We start from the raw sequence: 18,965 nt of genomic DNA, 5'->3' as shown, positions 1-18,965 counted from the left end.
TTCAACACAAGTGGACCACAATTCAGTCATCATTATTGTTGTTAAGTGAAACCCCCAGGAGATTATCATCAACAACAACGACAAATAAACTATCATGGATGATTTAGGTAAGCCTACCCATACCCCTACACACATATACATAAAAAAAAATTTCACCCGGTGCCCATAATAATATTTAGCATGCTTGTTATTGCCAAATATGTAACAATTATTATTACATAATAATACAGTATGTTTGTTACATATTATAATTATAAAATAGTTAATAGCTAGATTGGTTAATTGGATTTTGACATAAAAACAAAACAAAAAAAACAACATGTTTTATTTATTAATGGCACAGGTAGAGATATTGGCATATCATAGGTGTATGTGTTAGATAGTGAGAGTATAGTATAGTAAATAGGTAGGTGTTATGTGATATTCACATTGGGATACAGTTTTATTGCAAGGATATGCCAAATGGATATTAACTTTATATATATATATATATCCATAATTGATGAGACTTTTATTTTCTTAAATATAAGTAAGTCGAGGCATAAACTGTTGATACTATATTATAACCAATACCAGCAAAATAGCGGCTCCCTGTCCCCACCATAGAAAATAATTGTATCAAATCACAACCAATACAGACTATAGTAGTAAATGTTATGAGACCTCAATTATTATGCAAACAGATATTGAAAAAGGCTGTGTGTGTGTGTGTGTGTGTGTGTGTGTGTGTGTGTGTGTGTGTGTGTGTGTGTGTGTGTGTGTGTGTGTATCATCCTTGGGATTCATATGAGTGTATATATTATATGTGTATAAACCCCACACAAATACATACATACATACATACATAACACACCTACGGATTTCCTAACTCTATCTGCAAACTATCAGTTTATCTTTCTCTGTCTCTTTCACTATCCATCCCTCAATTTAGCCCACAATCCCTGTGTGTGTGTGTTGTGTAATACAAATTTTGTATGCCATTAAAATCGTTTGTATAGTGCACTGGTGTCGGTTTGAAACACACACACACTCACAGACAGACATCAAAATTATATACAGTTTAGTATTGTATTAATAAATTACAAACATTTTTCTGAGTAGTAGTCTCTTCCTTTAAAGTCACTAAAAAAACTATACTTCACTCTCTCTTTTATTATTATTATTATTACTGTTTGTCTCAAACAATTGAAATTAATTGAATATTTTTTTAATTTGTTGTTGTGATTGACCACTACTATCTGTGCCCATTATTATAAATGTTAGACGCACTGCTCAGTGATCTGGAAAAGGCAACGGGACACCTGAAAAAACAGCCGACCCAAACATCCGGCTGGAAAATGTCTACACCGGCCGATATAACCACTGTATCGGCGGCACCAAAACTTGGCAAAAACTATGAATACTACGGCGGCAATGATGAGGTATGACCAGTACATACACACACACACACACACATACCGTCACCAAACAAAACTGCCAGAATATTCTCTGTTAATTATAATTATATATATCTTTATTTTTGATATGCCTGATCAGCCACTGTACCAGAACGACATAATGGCCGGTCGGAGGACAGGTGGTGGCGGTGGGGGCGCCAAATCGCCAGGTATTTTAGACGTCAATTATAACAACAATTTATCCGAATTGGATAGTTTGCTTGATGACTTAAATTCTGCACGAATTGCCGCCAATAACCATAACTATAATAATAATAATAATTTTAATAATCATAATAATTATAATAATAATAATAACGATCATTTGAATCATTATGAAGGCAAGTGTATGGCAAGAAAAATAATATTTATTTATTTTTTTGCTTATTTTTTAAATTAAAATTATTAATTATATTTATTTTTGCTTCAAATTAATTATATATATTTAGCTTATATTTAACTATTTCTACAAACGTTTTAATTAATTCATTAAATGTTAACAAAATGAAAGTTTTTTTTAACATTTGTTGTTTTTATGACGTTTTGTTAATTTATTTGTATGTAATTTTTATGGCTATCAAAATTGCTTTTTTTAAAAATATACTATTATACATATTCTTATAATAATCAAATTTACGTTTTTTACTTATTTTAATGTTTTTTAAAAAACCATAATAATTATAATATTTACACAATTATCAATTGATTACCGAAAACTAAAATTTTGAATATCAGCTAATTTTGTCAGTAATTTTGATAAATTATAGCAAATTGCTCGTTGAAAAAAATTGCTAATCAGTGAAAAAAACATTGTATTTGTTATAACATTGAAACAACAAAATAAGCTACAATATAACATAAACATACATATTATATACAATATAACCAAATATGTCTATACAAACATTAAACAACTACAGTATAACAGTGACATTAATTCAAATTGTTTCAAATTTATTATCAATGATACAAAACAAATGGTTTTAATTTTAAAAAAATTATTAATTCAATTAATATTTGTTTATTTTTAAACTATGTTATAATAATCTAAACTATAGTCGAAATAAGTCGATAAAGTTTTTATCGCAAAAAAATGATGTTTTATACCTAAAAAACTCTGAATTTTCTATTCAAATAATAAATAAAATGTCATATAAATTGACCTAAAAATTATTTAAAGAGTATTTTTGGAGTTAATCCAAACCTATATTTCTTAAATTTATTTTCAGTGTATTGTATATGTGTTTTATGTCTTATATAACTAAAATTTAGGCCACTTTTGTTTGTTTGTATTTTGTAATATTCACTGATGACTTATTGTCAATTTAATAAGCGTTTTGTAGGACTAGTTTGTATGCATACATATATTACACAAAAATTATCACAAGAATTAAAAACTTATTTATAACTTAATTTTTAAAAATAGTAATTTTAAAAAAAGTAAATATTTAAAATTTACGGTAATAATTATAATCTAAATTATAACTCAGTTTATAATAATAGTAAATATACTGTATATATAAATATATTGTTTATAAAATATACTTTATAATAGAATATTCTGTAAATTAAATGATAAATATATTTTTTAATTTGACTTTAATTAATTTAATCTATTTAAATTATATACTATAAAAAAATTTTATTTATTAATAATATAAATAACTAATAAATTAAACCAACAAAAAAAAACAGTGACAACAAATGGCAATTATGGGGGACGGGATCGAACTGATAGCACTCAAGTCAATCAACTGATCTATAATCTCGAACATAATCTTCATAATCCTCAGTAAGTATTTGTGGTTTTAGCACAAAAAAAAAGTTTTTCATAAATAAATTTTGAAAAAAAAAACTTTTAAAAAATTTTGTGTCAAATAAATCTTTTCTCATACTCTTTATATAGTAGTCCAACACACGTACATCACGTACACAATAGCCCCAAATCGTCGCCGACACCGTTCACACAACAACAACAACACCAACAACAGCAACAACAACAACAGCAACAGAATTATCACAATCACTCAAATGTACCGCTCGGCCATCGGCCATATCAGGCCAGGATTACCGATACGGACAGCGGTTTGCTAATCGAGTCCTACAAACCGAAATGTCAAGTAAACAGCAGTCCGATCATTAGTGAACAACCGAGAAAAGGTATACTAAGTTCACCGAAACATGTCGTACATAACCAACCGACAACCAGTACGGCATCTAATGCTACTCAAGAACTCGATGACCTCATGGCATCGCTATCGGACTTTAAGGTCAGTTAGATAGTAACAAACAATTTGAATGTCTATTTAAAACTATCGAAACCACCAGATGAAGGACAGACCTATGAGTAACTCAGACTATGGCAAAGTAGTATCGCCTAAACAACTGACAGCCGTCACCACACCGGGCAGTCATCAATTGGATTCAATTATTGGTAGTCTGCAGTCGGATATGAGCCGTCATGGAGTCGACACTGCGGCTAAAGGTCACTGTTCGGCCTGTCATAAACCGATTGTCGGCCAAGTGGTAACTGCATTGGGCAAGACGTGGCACCCGGAGCATTTTACATGTCTGAGCTGTGGCCTCGAGTTGGGTACCAAAAACTTTTTCGAAAGAGACGGCAATCCTTATTGTGAAACTGATTATCACAAACTGTTTTCGCCGAAGTGTGCCTATTGTAGCGCTTCCATACTTGACGTGAGTTTTGTTATTTGCATACAAACACACACTCACACACATCCCTTTCCACTTGACAATTGCCATTTCAATGACAACCCATCCTATCCTCACTCCTAACATCCCGATTTCAAGGGCAGATTGAACTGTCGTGTTGTTTAACGTCTATTGTTTGTTTAGGAATAGAAATGTTTGCTATAATTTAAATCTATAAATATATTATTTTTTATGGGCTGAACACTATAATTACAGTACAGTATATACTGTTTGTCTTTCATTACTAAATAATAATAATAATAATAATAATAATGATATTTTTGTTTAGAAGTTTAAGAGTAAAAACAAATATTTTTGTTTTAATTTAATATTTTTGCTGAAAGATATATGAATTATCATAAAGAAAGATACAGTATTTTTTACACTATTGAATGTATATAAATAAATTTTTATAATGTTTGAGATTTAAATTTTTTTTCACAAATGAAAAAATTATTGGCATTTATTCTGAGAGTTCCTATTTGATCCCTTTCCTCAATTCTACTAACATTCCCATAGCATAGCATAGATAGATAGACATATAACACGTTTCTATTAATAAATCAATCATAAATGTTATATCAATTTGTTTTGTTGAATCGTTTCCAACTATTTATTTTTCCAGTTAATACATGAATACTATATGTATTTATTATATATATATATATATATTACTGTATAAATTATATAATATATACAAACAACACACATATATAAATTATATATATATTGCAAAAATTCTGGTGATTAATAACAGCAAATGAATCATTTAGATTTTATGCGTTTTTAGTGTACTAATTATTATTATTATTACGGCACCGGCAGCTCAGTTAAGGGTTGTCTACACACACAACAAACAAACACATAAAACATTCAGTGTGTGTATGAAAATGTCATTAACATAATTACTATTTTTTTAAATAGCAAAACATTCAATAAATATTCAAATAAAAAAATTATCATTTCAATTGCACTGTCAGCTAACATCCCTGTCCTCTTAATTTGTATTTTTTATATAGAAATGTATAACGGCACTAGAGAGGACATGGCACCCGGAACACTTTTTCTGTGCCCATTGCGGCAAAACTTTCGGGGATGATGGCTATCACGAAAAAAACGGAAAGCCCTACTGCCGACAGGACTACTTCGACCTGTTTGCGCCCAAATGTGGCGGCTGTAATGCGGCCATTACCGACAACTACATATCGGCACTCAACACCCAATGGCATCCCGAGTGCTTTGTCTGTCGGGTGAGTCATTTAAATTTCAATCTCATCCCTACTCAACCCAACCCAACCCAACCAACAAAAATAAATACAATACAAAAAATAACTTCCGAAATAAAAAACAAAAAATTTTTTCCATCACAAATATCTTTATCCAGACACTACCCAAATTTCCATATATATAATATATGAGATTATTAATTGTAAATAAAATTAATAATTTACCAGTACTTTTGTTGTTGTTGGCATAATAATTATTATTTGTTAATATTAACTAAACTATTTGCATTTAATAATTATTTATAATAATTTTAATATCAGTACTCGAAGTATCAGATTTTTATTTATCTATAATATAAAAACAACAATTTCCTGTCACTCACTATGATATCATCTCCTAATTAACATAAATGCATATAAATATATTGAACTAAATAAAAGTTATTAAATATATATATATATAATTATTATTATTATTATGTTTCAATAATTATCATATGATATTATTATATAATAGGATTGTCGGTCACCATTTCAAGGGGGCAGCTTTTTCGATCACGAGGGACAGCCCTACTGCGAGACCCACTATCACGCCAAACGCGGGTCACTGTGCGCCGGGTGTCACAAACCAATTGCCGGCCGATGCATTACGGCCATGTACCGCAAGTTTCATCCGGAACATTTTGTTTGTGTGTTTTGTTTGAAACAATTGAACAAGGGCACTTTTAAAGAGCAAAACGACAAACCCTATTGTCACCCGTGCTTTGAAAAATTGTTTGCATAATAGTATTATTATTATTACTACTACTACTACAACTACTACTACTACTGCTACTACTACTAATAATAATTTAATAATACTTATGGTAGTTATTATAATAACGATATAATACTGTATGGTCGCAATTATGTTTATATCATAAAAAAAAAATTAAATAAAATATTAAATGGACACACATTTTTATTGGGCACTGTTAGGTCCTATTTTTACATTTTCTTTATTTGCTACTGTTTTCAATATACTGTACTTTCAATGATTATCACTTATATTATATATATAGTTTTTTTCAATCTACTTTAATATAACTTAATTTCTAAATATCACTTTTTTAGATTAAATAATATCTTTAATTGTTATTTGACTTATTATATTTGTTTGTTTGTTTGTTTTAATAATTATCACTCTCAATATACTTATAAATACACTTTATATTCAAACACACACATACACAATCATGCATTACAATTAATTAAATTTTATTATCATTTAAGTCAAAAACTGTATTATTATAGATGATTGTGTGTAAATTAACTTTATATATATCTATGATTGTTATAACAATAATAATTTATCATATTTATTGGTAAATTTAAATTTATGAAACATTAAATATTACTTACACACACACACACACACACAAACAATTACATTATTATTTACCTAGGTTATCTATATCAAATAATTTTTACTTTAACTATCACTTATTGCCTATACTTTCTACTATTATTTGCAATATACTCTACTATTATTTACTATAGAATTTGCAATATATTTGTACGGAATATTCTGTGATTTTTGTGTTAATAGTAATAAACAATTGGATGAGATTTTCTATATAAATATTATTAGATAATAAACTAATGGTTCAAATAGAATAAAGTTTTTTTTAATAATTAAAATAATTACAATTACTGTAATAATTTAATAAATTGATTGATTGGTGACATGATGTCATAATTTGCAAGTCAATCATATGTGAAATATAAGTGCATTTGTTTTTTTTTGTATACAAAACATATACATTAGTTAAAAATAAATTTACAAACAATTTTTGACAACAATTTTACACACATTAACAATACACAAGTGTGGACACAATTTTTCTAATTTAATACATCATTATATTATATAAATTAAATATATACATTATATTTGAAAGTATTATTTATATATTAGATAAATACTGTAAAATCAATCAAATAATAAAAATAATAATTTGTTTTAAAAAATTGATAATCAAAACAATTTGTGGATAAAAAATTACAATAACATAAACTAATTAATTTAAAAATTATGTTTAAAATAAATCAATTTAATTTGTTTAATTATTACTATACATTGAAATATATATTTATTATGATTATTATTAATTCATTAATTAATTGTCATTTTTACTATAATTATGATTATTATTATTATTATATAAATTGAATTGTGATTTTTATTTAAGAAAAAACAACTACAATACAACAAATTTTTTATTTACTATTAATTTTTAGACAACTATTGTATCAATTATTATGTAACGATATTATTATTATTGTTAGTATCGTAATTATTATGACATCAACTATTGTTTTATCTGTATTTTCAACAACAAAAAAATATTATCAAAATTTATTACTAACCGTTATGATTAAAAAAACAAAACAATTAATTGTATAATTTAATTATGTTTTTTTTGTTATTATAAAATTATTAGTTTTGTTTGTAAGAAAATATATTTGATTATTAATAAAATAAAAGGTTTTTACAATTTATCCTGGGTAACTAATCGCAAAAAATTAGTTATGACTATTTAATATTCTGTATTTATTATCTTAAGGTTATAATAATATATTTTATAGTTAAATATTATAAATATAATCTTGATAAATTAAAAAATAGACAACTTATAGCAAAAATTACAAAATAATATTATATTAATACCTTATCAATATAATCTCCCTGAGCTTATAGTTATAGAAATAATAATAATTATTAATAAAGAAAAAAATTTGCAGTAAAAATAATTTTGCAGTTTTCAATAGTTTTCATAATTTATATTAATACTATAAAATTGCTTATGTTATAAAATATTTTTTTTAGAAATCAAATTTACTTTATTACAAATTTATTATCTAAATTAACAATATTAACTAATATACATAATATACTATATATTTTTTGCTTTATAATTGTTCAATCAGTCAATAAATATACTTTATATAAATTATAATTATAAAAAGCATTCATTAAAAAATAAACTAATTAGTGTGGTTAAGTAGTGCATATTGTACAGTATAAATAAATATAATGTAAAATTTTTGTCATTATATAAATATTAGTTGCTAAATAAGTATTATACGATAGTATACTTCATATATAATTATATATACAGTATAAAAAATCAAGCTTTATTGCCATTAACTTAAATTAAATTGGTATTAACTTTCATATATCACATATACTATATATTTATTGTAATCGATAAACAACGGCAACAACAAAAAATATAATAATAAACTAATAATTAGTTTTTTCATACAACTAATACTTATAGTTTTTAAAATAAAAAAAAATAAATAAAAAGAGAGAGAGAGAGAGAGACTACTAATAATAACAATTTTTTCAGCTCTAAAAAAACTTCCGTATGTTATATAAATTATAATTATTATTTCAAATCGATATCATCAGCTAAGAGGTCTTAATCCTAAAAGACTGTATGATATGAATGAGTGAGTGAGAGTAATAGTGAATGAATCTGTCTGTGTGTGTGTGTGTGTGTGTGTGTGTGTGTCTATTGTTGTTATCATACATAAAATAAATTTCAAAAATCTTATATTTTTATTTAACAATTTTACATATCGTTTTCCTAAAATTATAAATAATTTGAAGAAAAAAATAGAAAATATTTTTCATTACACATAACTTAACCGTAAGTTCATTGCCAAAAATTCTAGTTAAACTACAAAAAAAAAATGTTATAAATTTTTCAAAAACAAAAAATTTGGTGACAGGTCAAAATTTAGTTATCTTTTTTTTTGATTATCTATGATTATTTTTTTGAGTATACTATTTTATTAACATTAAATAAATATTCTATAGTAAAGTATATATGTTTCTATTAATGTCTGCAATTTGGATCCCTGTCCTTACAAGTTAGCAACAAAAATATATACTCTATTATAGTTTATATCTGTACTATAAATATACAGTACTGTAGTACAGTATATTACTGTAACAGTTGTTTTACATATAAATTAATATAAAAAATAGTACATCAATTTTAATCTCCTGCTAATTAGTTTTGTAGTTTTCAAGTATATATATATATCTGTGTGTGTGTGTGTGTGTTAATTTTATTTTTTTAGATTTATATCAAACAAAAATATTTCTTATTTGTAAAGGAAGTATAGTTTAAAAAAACACACACAAATTAAATAATTTTAAAAATAATAATTTTGGCAAAATTATTTAGTTATTTATTGTTCAATGTTTATTTATATAATGATTATACAGTATATTATTAACAATAAATAGTAAAATTATTATTTTAGTTTTTAATAAATAGCTCATAAAATATCAATATTTAAATATTTAACAATAATTATTTAAAATTTTTAATTACATTTATATTAATAATAATTGTATATAATTTAAAAATTTATTTATATAAAGTATATTAATAATAATATTAATAGTAATAGCATAATAATAAACTTTATTATATTAATACATATAACGTTATTATTATTAAAATTTAAATATAATAAATATATATTTCATATATAATATAATATTTTCATAAATATATTCTCGACGTTGTTTTATCCATCAAATCATTATATTAGGCAAACAATCAATATTTATATAATATTTATTAAATATAAATAACTTTTATTAGCCATTAACCAGAAAAAAACGAGATTTTATGTAAATTTATTGTATGAATAATAACAATAATTATTATTTATATATTGTTGTCAAATAGTAATTTTTTAATATTATTATTTAAAGGATTAATCTTAAGTATTTTTTGTGTGACATAACATTTGGTATTATTTTTTTTAATTATTATTACTATAATAACTCTCAAATAATCAATTTTTTTATATATTTGTTAAAACAATTTTTAGTGAAATAGTATAAATAGTAATAAAATTTTGTTTATATAGACAAAAAGTTATTGTTTTATTTTATTAAAATACATTTTATAAATAAATTTAAATTGCATGAAATATAGTTTAATTATTTAAATAATTAATGACAATTTTTCTAATTGATTATTTTAATAGATTAAATATTAGTTTAATTTAATAAAATTATCTAAAATAAAAGTCATTAACTATTAAATATTATTAATTTTTATGTTATAGTGTATTGGATTTATTATATTATAATAATAATGATAATAACAATAATTATTTTTAATAATAATTTTTAAATATTAATAGATTTTTATGAAATATTATATATTTACAAATAATACAAACTTTTCTCCTCATTCATACAATTTTATTACAATCTTTAAATTACTGGTATACTTATAGTTATAGTATATAATATTATATATTAGAAAACAATTTATTTCGTGATCTAAAACAATAGGAAGTAAATGTAAAGTAAAAGAAAAATTTGTTTTATCAGAAAAAATATAACATTAAATTTAGTCCATTTTATTCATAATGCAATGTATTATGATTTATATTATGATTTTTTGATGATTATTATGATTATGTTTTGAATTGTTTTATTTTTTTTTTGTTCGTAATATTTCAATACAGTTCAATACAGAATAATATATTCTGTATATTCATTATTCATATTGTGTTCACTCAAAAACAATTTTTTTCTTATTTAAAAATACAGTATTATTGATAAATAAATTTTTCCGGTTTAGGTCGATATCGATCTTTAAGTTTACTTGTAATCTAAAGTAAAGTATATTTATTTGCTTTTAAACACTAGACTTTTTTTTAAAAAAAAACATATTAAAATAGTAAGCTATTGGTGTAGGAAATATCCTAATTATATGACACAATGTAAGACAACTGATTAGTTGAACAAACAAACAAATTAAACAAACAAATAAAAAATGTCAATACCTTTAATTATTTTCAATAATTAAATTTATTTTACTATAATATTAATAATTCTTAATATATTATTTTAAAATACAAAATTTCAATTAAATTATTTCACATAATATTTCGCAAAACAATATATTGAAAAATGTATTTATTTTTTTTTGTTTTACTAGTTTCTCATTTAACCTTGATGATAAATTGCTTTCTATATATACTGTATATACACATACCTGCAATTGATGTTTTTAATAATGCATGAATAAATAGCAACAACAAAAATAAATTATATTGAATAAGTAAATATTTGATTAAAATTTTTGAAATATTTTTATCATTTTGTTTATATAATAAAACTTTGTTTTCATAATATTTTTATATTATTAATAATAATATGTTATGAATGAGTTATATAATAAATATATGGTATAAATATTAAAAATAATTTACTGTTTAATGAAATTTTTATTTTCTCAGGAAAAAAACGACTCAGAAAATTCATAGCTCAGATAGCAGTAAACAGAGGACAGGGATTATTATAACTTCAGATAAACTTATTATAGAGTTTTGATTTATAAAGTCAATGATGTGATTTTATTTTGGTATAGGGATTAAACACCTCCTATTAGACACCCTTTCCTATCCACCCGAGTGTATATCATAACCACTAAGCGTTAGAAAAGCTCCGTTTGGTCAGTGCATCGGTTCGGCCACGAGTGGTCACCTCAGCTGTTCGTAATGTTATACCGAAGATATCTTCGTGATATCGCATTGTTTCCTATTTTTAAAAAATTTGTCAAAAATTTCAATTGAAAAATCAATTATCATATATATATGTATATATATCACTAAAATCAATGGACAGATACCTTGAGCGACACGAGTGCCACTTCGGGATCGTCAATACCGTTGTCCTGTAAAATGTATTTCAATGTACGGCACACATCCTCGGCCATCGATACGTCGCCGCAGACATAAAAGTGGGCCCTTTCGTGCATCAGCTGATGATATATGGTTTGGGATTCATTTTTCAGACAGTCCTGAACGTAGCGCTGTTAGCATCAGTACAGCAAAAAAATATTGAAGGAAACGGTAGGTCAGGAAAATCAATAGTTTTCATCAAACAATAAACTATACCAAAAATTTTATTATTATTATTATTGCAAACCAATTGCGAAAATAAAGTCATAAAAATATATTATAATCATAAAAAGTGTAATACAACGATAAAAAACAAACAAACATAAACACAATTATTTTTTTTCTACAGTACAACAATAAGGTATATTATTATTACTAATAATAATAGCACAGCACAGTTAGTTACCTTTGGATGGCCGGCCACTCGGGAATAGGCTATAAAACTTTGGCTAATGATGCCGTCGTCGATCATTTGCTGTACTTCTTTGCGATGCAATTGCATCGATGGGGTTCGGCAGCCGAAAAACAGTGTCATTTTGCCTAATTTGTGGCGTTCCTCGCGCTTGGTATTCACTAGCCGTACCCGATGCTGCCAGAAGCCGCGAAAAGGTGCTATACCGCTGCCCGGCCCGACCATTATTATTGGTACTGTTTTATCGTCGGGTAGTCTAAAGTTGGGCGCACTTCTGATAAATCCGTACACCGAGTGGCCAATAGGTATCTGATTCAAGTAGTTAGAGCACACACCGTAGTGTTTGGTACCGGTGCATGTGGTGTACTGGACAACAGCCACTGTCAGATCGACCTGTGCCGATGAGGTCATCAATGGAGACGACGATATCGAGTAGAAACGGGACTGAATGGCCGGCATTTGGGTGACTAACAGTTCGACTGGCAGTTTTAGCGATGGAAACTCTTCGAGCACTTCCAGCAGATTGGGAAAGCCGTGTGCTTTCCATTCCTCGTATTTGGTCGAATCGGTAGCCAATTGTTTCAATCGGTTTTTATCATTGTCATCTGTGGTATGCATTGTAAACAAATTTAACAGTTGTTGGGTCGGCGGTGTCGTTATATCCAGATAACGGGTCAACGCCTCTCTCAATGAAGTCATGTCGAGCTTTTCAACCGGAATCCACTTTTCTTCGTCTCCTTTATCGTCCATCACTTTAAGCATTATCTGATATACCTGATCCACATCTATAATGTCCTCATAGTGTTTGACAATACCATCGACCAGTTGTTTACGATTTTCAGGATAGACGCCCAAATGGTCGCCGGGCATATAGAAAGTGGCCGCTTTACCGTCAACGGCATCTAACTCGACCAATACAGTGGTTCGGCCGTCTGTGGTGTCGACCTCTTGCAGTTCCGAGCGGTTTGTTAGACGATATTCGACGACTCGACGCGACGGTCCTTTCGACAAACCTATACGTATTCATTGAATTCAAAAATAAAAATAAAGTCAATAACCGATTATGAGATCAAACAATCTGATTCATACATTTGCAAATGTCTGGCCTCGACTGTCCATTATATGGCACCAGTTTTACGTTACTCTTTGACCACTGAAGCGGTTTCAATGTCGCCGATTTCATTACCTCTTTGAGGTTCAGTTCATCGGATATGCAGAAGACATCGCAGGCCACTTCGAAGACCATTTTGGCCCAATCGCCGAACGACTGTTCCTGACCGCAAAGTTCGTCGCCAGTTCCTACTTTCAGTATGCGTTCGCCGCCTAAATCGGCCAAAATTGTGTCCAAATAGCGTCCGAAAGCGCAAAAGTTCGGATAGGCACCCGAGCCCAACCCGAACACTGCAAATCTGATGTTACTGAGCGGTCCAACCGGTGTACTGCCGTCGTCAAAAGTGGTCACACAGTTGTTGTTGGTCGGCGTTTCGGCCGAGTCTACTGATGTCGAAACGCGCAGATATGAAGTAGATATATTGCGCACACTTTCCATGTCGGGTGTGGTATCGCCGGTCATCTTAATGGCCTGCAATTGGCGGGCAAATACTTCACCGTTTTCGGGTGGATCGCCATTGCCGAACGTACTGGTCACTATCAACAGTAGTGCCTCGTGCTCCAGGTGTGACATGTCGTACGAGTCCATACACATTACCTATTCATTAATTCAAAGTTTTTTTAATATTACTATTAATCTCTATATAATTTTTTATATTATGTATGATATTATTATTATTATTAATAAAATTTAAATAGAAAATTTGATATAAAGTTAATTAAATAAAATGTATTAATTATAAAGTTATTTGGTGTTTCGTAAAAATATTTAACTAATTATTATTATTTCTATGCATAATAAATTTATATAAACTTTACTGTACATATTTTTAAATAGTTTTAACTATTGTATATAAGATGATTAAATTTTTAATTACAATATTAACTTATTATTAAAAAAAATAATTTATAATTGTTTAAACCTAATTTACAAAAATAAATCCGAAAACTATTAATAGTTTATTTGATGTTTAAAAGTAATTTCTAGCTATAATTTTATTTAATACTGTTATTTAAAAAGTCAATTAGGAAACTAAAAAATAGTGAGTATCCCCTCTCCGACTTACCGATACATTAAATGCGTGCGAAAATATATGGGACAGTCGTTTAGAGAACAGTTCCGATTTGCCGGTTTCCGTGGCAAACAAAATGGTCGCTTTGATGCGTTTGGACAGCGCTTTGCCGAACAAATTTGACGTAAACTTCACGGCCCGGGCTATCTCTTTGAAGCGCAGCTTACGGGGTGTACCGTTGGCTGTGGGCCGTTGGGTGCCGGGCAGGGCGTGCCACTCGTGTGTCCTCCAGGCCGGATCCTGGTATTCATAGCTCGGTTTTAGTTCATAGTAGAGCATTTCCTGGTGATAGACGGGCAGTACTGAGCCGGAAATGGGCGGTACTACCCATACCCAATCGGCTGGACAGCCGCCTCGTAGCCGTTGTTCATTGTCCAGGTGTTTCATGAACGACTCGGCGGCCGTATGGTGATCGACAATGGTTACGTTGGCGCTCTGGTAGCTGTACAGTACGGCAACATTCAGTTCGACCAGTGCCGCATCCTTCCACAGCGATGAGTTGGTTCGCACGTCTAATCCCATCCTAATTGCCACATCCTGTTGCCCACACATACACACAAACACAGATATATTGAAAAATTAAAAGTCAACGATAAGTTAATAAAGTTAGTCATTAAATAAATAATATATACCGTATATAATAAAATAAAAAGTAGAGAAAAAATAAGTTAAATTAAATTAAATCTAATTTTTATTTGAGACGCGTTAGTCTTGTATTTGTTTTATGTGTCAACGGGATCTACTTGTGCCGGTCAAATAAAAAAGAGGAGATACCGGAATCGCGTGATCTGAATACAGGGGAACAGTATGTATGTGAGTGTGTGATAGAGTATAGTAATGAAAAGTCATTTTTCCTATACTTTTTGTATATATATATAACGGTATTTATTAAGAATAGATCTATTTTTGGAGAAAATTTCATTTAATAATACAAAACAACATTAAGAAAGAGAGAGAGAGAGAGAGAGAGAGAGAGAGAGAGAGAGAGAGAGAGAGAGAGAGAGAGAGAGATAGGCTTTAAGTTTATTATATTAAACACTGCACTTAATATGTGTGAAAAATCTTATTATATGTCACATCAACTATAATCACATACACATACTGTACACATAAACTACTACTCTATTCGTGTAAACGCACGCTTTGAATGTCTTATAAAAAACAGATAATTATTTTTTTTCACTCGTTTTTTATTATTTAGTTAATTATTTCCTAAATAAAAATAATTCTTTACAGAATTTTTTTTATAAATAATTTTAAACAATATTTTATGCACAGTTTAAAACAAAATATTTCTTAATAAACTAGAAATACAAATATTATTATAATTATTAATTTTGATAATTTGCATTACACAGTGTGTATTAAATTGTAAGTTTTAAAAATTAAAAACAATGTTTAAACATGAACTATAATTTGTATTGTAATTATTACACTATTATATATTAATATAAAATTATTATTTATATATTGTATTACAAAACACAATATATATATAAATATATATACAGTATATGCTGACCTCAAGCACGTTATATCTCTGGGGATCGCATAAATCCCGGGCCGCTATCTCGGTGACCATATACCAGCCGCTAAATGGACAGGCAGGGAATTCTAGACCTCCCACATCGAACATCATGTTGGATACGGCTGGCAGGGCATACCATTGAAGGTCCAATTCCTTAAACCAGTTGTATCTGTATTAAGGGTTTTAATTATTAGATTTTCTTTTTCAAGATAATAAACAATTTCATAATAATAATAATAATAATCAATACTATTGTGTAATAAAATACAGTCAAAAAATCAAATAAATAATGACAAATAAATAACTATATATATATTGTTTATCTGCTATTGAATAAAATCTACAGTTAAGTTGTATATATGTTTGATTGTAATTGTTTGGCAATAGACTCATAATATAAATCTTATTTATTTATTTATCATATAAATTATATATATATTGTATTTTTTGCTTTTATAGTTATGTTTATTGATTTTGTTGTGCTTCTTGTTATATATACTATTAATATATTATATTTTGTTAACAATTTTATATCTTTTGTTCATTTATTTTTGTTAGCAATGTATGGCATACACACACACATAGTGTACAAAAGTGATAGACGTTTTGTGTGTTAAGTAATTTAGTATTTTATACAACAAAAACAGCAAAAAATAATTTATATAATTATACAGAATATTCTGGACATACTTGGGATGAACTATCGGCACTCTGAGCACCAGTTCCTCTGGCAATGTAAACAATTGCGGATCTTCATCGGGCACCGACAGTACAAGCGGTAGTATATCCCATTTGGTACGTTTACTTTTCCAGCCCAGACCTTCACATAACTTTTTAATAGTAATAATGGTATTAATATTATTCAAATTAATTGTAACGCATAGAGTTATAATTATTATAACTTATTCAAAAATACATTAGTCTTAAGTTTATTAAATAAATTATTAGTAATTTTTGGAGTATATTTCCAAACAGTAAAATTCAAGTTTTAGTAAAATTGTGTAATAAAAATAATTTTAATTATTTTAAATATTTAGTCATTTTATTTAGATCTTTTAAAATATATAAATCGTATACATTATTACCTGTTAATTGTCTGGTGATCCCCTATAGGACCCCTTCAAAAAAACTATATCCTTAAAAGCATTTGAATGTCTTTATTTTTTTAAAGCAAATAAACATTTCAATTATTTACAGAGTTTTGCAATAATTATTTGCTGTTATTTTATAATAGTTTTTTATGTCTATATATATATACAGTATTATATAATGTAATTCAAATTCAAACTTAAAACAACACTAGATTTTTATTTTTATTTTGTGAGATGAAATTTACTTAAACAACAGTAGTATTAATGATATTTTAATTAGTTATACTTTTTTCTGTTTTTTTTGTTTGTTTTTCTCTCTTACTATTTGTATGTGTTTTTCACAACAAAAATAACAAAAAATAATAGCAACTATTGTTAATTAGATTTGAAGCCATTGAAAGACATTAATAACAGGTATTATTTGTTTTAATAAAACTTTTTATTTCTATTTTTCGTTTCATTTGAAAAACTTTTTAAAAAATAAATCAAAAATATAGTTTTAAAGTTTATATATTAGTTGTTAAAAAAAATCTCTAAAACAATATTTAAAACTTAAATTGATAAAGTTTAGTTTTTTTATAAATTTAAGTTTTAAACAAAAGTTTTTGTTTGCTTTACATAAAATGATATTAATTTAATATTTATTTTGAAAGATAATAATGTTATTAGATTTTATTGTGCGTTTTAAAACTATAACTCATTGGGTGTTATTAACTTTAATGGCCAATAAAAAAGTGGAAGTTTTTAATAATATCTCTAAAACTACATAAGTATATAAAATATAATTTATACAAAATTTATCTGTAAAATATTGTTGTATTTTTTTTACTATTTTTGTAACTACCGGTGCTGTTAAAATATAGAAATAAACAAAAAACATGACTTACTTGTGTAAACTCTAGATTTAGTGGATCGCCTATAGTTTTGTTTGTGTCCGGATCTAAATACCCGGCATATGATAGTAGCTGTAGATTCCAGACCCGAAACTCTCGTTTCCCGATTCGTTGCGGAAATATAGTAATAGCAGATCTATAATACATTATTATTATTATCATATCATATAAAAATATATAATTATCATTGAAATCGAGTCTATACGACAAATAAAAAAATGCTAAAATTGCACTATTTTAGCTTGTTAAGACTATAATTTATAATTTAGTATTATTATTATTATTGTTGTTGTTGTTGTACAGTATAATAACCAACAAAAAAGCAACTATTATTTTATTGTACAGTAGTTTATTATTATAAATTTTTTTTGTTGGATAGCATTAACTAGTATTAGTATAATAATAATATCCGTATAAAAATAATATATTTAAATATATTTTTTTATTTTTAAATAAAAATGTGTAATTCTCTCTAAAAACCTATAAAACAATTAAATTTAAGATTTACTGATATGAGATGCAAACATAATATAATGTTTATGTTATTACAACATTCACTAATAAATAACTTATCATTTAAGTAAATTGCATGTTTGCATTAAAAATAATATTCATTTATTGTAATAAATTAGTAGTATATAAATTAAATCTATTTTATTTAGTTAATAATAAATTTTATATTATTACTAAAAATATTTTATTAAAGATTACCTAAG

General features: G+C 26.8%; 2 protein-coding genes across 3 annotated transcripts in view; one reads left to right on the top strand and one right to left on the bottom strand.

Moving 5' to 3' along the window:
• Positions 1-6,433, top strand: LOC128953997 (leupaxin-like). 2 transcript variants are annotated; one of them, XM_054299552.1, is made up of 8 exons: positions 1-107; positions 1,264-1,421; positions 1,537-1,606; positions 3,132-3,228; positions 3,343-3,706; positions 3,765-4,133; positions 5,168-5,398; positions 5,892-6,433. In XM_054299552.1, exons 1-8 carry the CDS (start codon positions 95-97, stop codon positions 6,156-6,158), a joined length of 1,569 nt encoding a protein of 522 aa, XP_054155527.1. In that variant the 5' UTR covers positions 1-94; the 3' UTR covers positions 6,159-6,433. The 2 variants fall into 2 exon arrangements, with proteins under 2 accessions (XP_054155527.1, XP_054155528.1); XM_054299553.1 differs by lacking the exon at positions 1-107 and adding an exon at positions 879-1,058.
• Positions 6,434-11,845: 5,412 nt separating this feature from the next.
• The window catches only part of LOC128953925 (nitric oxide synthase, salivary gland-like), a 16,934-nt gene continuing 9,814 nt past the window's right edge, over positions 11,846-18,965 (bottom strand). Inside the window, exons 3-11 of the mRNA XM_054299466.1 lie at positions 18,961-18,965; positions 18,244-18,385; positions 16,956-17,095; positions 16,260-16,434; positions 14,732-15,274; positions 13,644-14,262; positions 12,549-13,567; positions 12,091-12,273; positions 11,846-11,999 (exon numbers count right to left, since the gene is read on the bottom strand). The exon at positions 18,961-18,965 is cut by the window's right edge and continues 87 nt beyond it. Of these exons, the coding sequence (XP_054155441.1) occupies positions 11,889-11,999; positions 12,091-12,273; positions 12,549-13,567; positions 13,644-14,262; positions 14,732-15,274; positions 16,260-16,434; positions 16,956-17,095; positions 18,244-18,385; positions 18,961-18,965 (2,937 nt within the window). The 3' untranslated portion in view covers positions 11,846-11,888. The remainder of the gene's footprint in view (positions 12,000-12,090; positions 12,274-12,548; positions 13,568-13,643; positions 14,263-14,731; positions 15,275-16,259; positions 16,435-16,955; positions 17,096-18,243; positions 18,386-18,960) is intronic.

This window comes from Oppia nitens, unplaced genomic scaffold (genome assembly GCF_028296485.1).
Source record: "Oppia nitens isolate AA-2021 unplaced genomic scaffold, nextdenovo-longstitch-racon4-pilon3 scaffold24_pilon_pilon_pilon, whole genome shotgun sequence".
In the NCBI taxonomy this organism is placed as follows: Eukaryota; Metazoa; Arthropoda; class Arachnida; order Sarcoptiformes; family Oppiidae; genus Oppia; species Oppia nitens.
The sequence above is the reverse complement of the archived record's forward strand: the minus strand, read 5'-3'. Positions and strand labels throughout refer to the sequence as shown.